This window comes from Wolffia australiana, chromosome 5 (genome assembly GCF_029677425.1).
Source record: "Wolffia australiana isolate 7733 chromosome 5, ASM2967742v1".
Taxonomy (NCBI): Eukaryota; Viridiplantae; Streptophyta; class Magnoliopsida; order Alismatales; family Araceae; genus Wolffia; species Wolffia australiana.
The window spans coordinates 1,497,861-1,501,081 of NC_135839.1; the positions used below are offsets into that span (position 1 = coordinate 1,497,861).

Genomic DNA, 3,221 nt, shown 5'->3' on the forward strand with positions numbered 1-3,221 from the left:
GACAGTTGCACGACCCTCGAGCCGTTGGGGCCGACAACCCCAACCGCACTCCGGTGCGAAACGCACCCCATTATTCCTCTCGCCCGGTGAGCCCGCAGGATCCCCTACCCGTCTGACACACGGACGCCGCCACCTATGGTGGTAGCTCCGCCTACCAACCACATCAGAGAGCTACAGACGTCCACGTGTCGGACCGCTACCGGGATGTCCCAGCTCCGCCCCGAGTTCCATCAGGACATGGCCCTGACCATGATCCACTACCTCGACGAGATCCCTATCCGGATGATGATCACCGATATCCCCGATATCCTGATCACCCATATCGTCGGGACGATGGATACCCACCACGACGTGCGTCTTCCCCGAGATACCATCGTCGTGATGAGTACCCTGTGGACCGACCGCACCGACCTGTCCCGCCTCGACGAGACGAGCATTATTATGAGGATCTCTATGATGTTGATCATCACCGAGGTGCACCACGACCTCCTCTTGTTCGTCGTACGGACGACGAACACGAGCGCCGTCGTGAGGCACACCGGGCCATGATACAGAAGAGCGTCCGACTGGAGGTCCCTATCTTTGACGGTTCCCGGAACCCGAAGGACTATACCGATTGGGAGTCGGATTTGGAGAGCTACTTTCACTGGTACAAGATGGATGACGACCTATGTGTGGAGTACGCCAAAGCACGGCTTGGAGGGCAAGCCAAAATCTTTTGGAAGAATGAGAAGGAAGCCGCACGACAGCGCCGAGATCCACCCTTCACATGGGCCGAGATGTCACGTAAGCTTACGGACAAATACGTCCCCAAGCTGTACATGACACACCTGATGTTGTGTTGGATGAATTTGCGTCAGGGGAAACGCAAGGTCTCCGAATACATAGTAGAATTCGAGGAGTACAGAATGCGATGTAAATTTGTGGGCAGCCCACAAATCCAGATCGCCTTCTTCATTCACGGATTGCGACAAGACTTGGGCACCCGAGTCTTGGAGCAGAATCCGGCTACGGTCGACTTAGCATACAGCCTCGTTGAGAGCAACGAGTTTAGTACAGAGAGCCTCGCCGCTACCGCCCTGCCCGCTCCTCGACCGGCAACCTCTACGATTTCAGCAGCCCCGTCACGCACCACTTGGACCCGGAGTTCGGGACCCTCGACCAGGACAACCAGTACCATCCCGACTCCGCCAGCACAGGCCGCGCTAGCCACCGTCCCGGTACCCGCACCAGCTGCCCCGTCGGCCCTATCTACGGCCCGAGCTCCGAACGCCCCAAGAGAGCCCATGCAGTGCTTTAAGTGCAAGGGGTTCGGACACCGCCGCAGTGACTGCCCGTCACTTATGGTAATGGACATTCACGGGCAACCCGCCGAAGACCAACAGGACGATGACCTTGAGGTCGATGAGTATCCGGGCGAGGAACCCGAGGGTGATGAGCTGGATGATCCTCTAGGATACATCCAGATCACGCCAATCGCTCCCACAGCTACCTATCCGGTCGCCACCTTGGACACTCGAGTGGTTGGGGAGTCCACTAGCACACCGCGAGTGGGTCCCACTTCCCCCGCTACCGCCGTAGCTACCCGACCAGTCGACGTTGCGCAGCGAACATCGATCTTTCACACGTACGTCAAGATTGGAGGACGTACCTACAAGCTGATGGTGGACAGTGGAAGCTGCATCAATGGCATATCAGAGGATACGGCGACCCGACTAGGGTTACCATTGATACCCCATCCGACGCCGTACCAGGTTTCATGGATCGACGCATCTACCATTCCGGTCAAGATGCAATGTTACGTGCCACTGAAGATGAGTACCTACGACGAGAAGGTCCTATGCGACGTCCTACCAATGAAAATTGGTAGCATTATCTTGGGCCGGCCGTGGTTATTTGACCACGACGTACAGTTGTCCGGCCGAGCAAACACTTGCTCGTTCATCTATGGTGGGCGCCGATTAGTTTGCTACCCTTCGGTGCGCATACCCTCGCTACCCACGCGATCAGTACCCGCGCCCCCGCGCCCCACGCCTACTGCCATTGTCACCAATGGCCTGATCTTCCGACGCGAGCTGGAGGACATCGACGATCCACCACTTGTCTGTTACGCCGTCACCTTAGCGGATGGATCTATCATGCCCGACCATGACGCTCCGCCTTCGGAAGTAGCCCAACTCCTTGGGGAGTACGGTGACGTGTTTCCGGCCGAGCTTCCTAGCGAGCTCCCACCCCTCCGGCATATCCAGCACGCCATCGACCTAGTACCCGGGGCTACTCTCCCGAATCTGCCACACTACCCGATGGACCTGGTTAAGTATGAGGAATTATATTCGCAGGTGAAGGAGCTCCTCGCGAAAGGTCTGATCAAGGAGAGCCTCAGCCCTTGCGCCGTTCCGGCATTACTCGCTCCCAAGAAGGATGGCACTTGGAGGATGTGCTGTGACTCACGGGCCATCAACAAAATCACGGTGAAATACCGTTTTCCCATTCCCCGAGTACAGGACTTATTCGATGAGATGGTCGGCGCGTCTATCTTCTCCAAGATAGACTTACGGAGTGGTTATCATCAGGTCCGAATCCGACCGGGGGGCGAGTGGAAGACGGCTTTCAAGATCAAGGATGGCCTATTCGAGTGGAACGTAATGCCCTTTGGGCTGTCCAACGCACCCAGCACCTTCCAAAGATTGATGAACGAGGTGCTTAGACCGTACATTGGACGGTTTGTCGTCGTCTACTTTGACGACATCCTAGTCTATAGTAAGACTAGGACGGAGCACACTCAGCACCTTCGACATGTCTGCGACTCATTGCGACAGGAAAAACTCTGCGCACATCCGAAGAAGTGTTCCTTCTTCACCGCCGAGGTCTCTTTTCTCGGATTTATCTTATCAGCACGCGGAGTGGCCGTCGACCTGTCTAAGGTTGAGGCCATAGTAACATGGCCAAAGCTGAAGAGCATCCACGACGTACGGAGCTTCATCGGATTGGCGACATTTTATCGACGTTTCATACCAGGATTCAGTGGCATCACTGCCCCCATTACGGACATCCTCAAAGGAGATCAATTCGAGTGGACCAATGCCGCTGACCAGGCCTTTGAGCTCCTCAAGAAGCTCATGACCGAGGCTCCGGTACTAAAACTACCGGATTTTAGCGACGTCTTCGAGGTTGCCTGCGACACATCCGGAGTCGGTATTGGCGGCGTACTTAGCCAGTGA

General features: G+C 56.2%; 1 protein-coding gene across 1 annotated transcript; it reads left to right on the top strand.

The window, feature by feature from the left end:
• The first annotated feature begins 545 nt into the window (after nucleotides 1–545).
• Nucleotides 546–3,221, top strand: LOC144702945 (uncharacterized). The gene is made up of 2 exons (XM_078574974.1): nucleotides 546–2,471; nucleotides 2,820–3,221. Exons 1-2 carry the CDS (start codon nucleotides 546–548, stop codon nucleotides 3,219–3,221), a joined length of 2,328 nt encoding a protein of 775 aa, XP_078431100.1.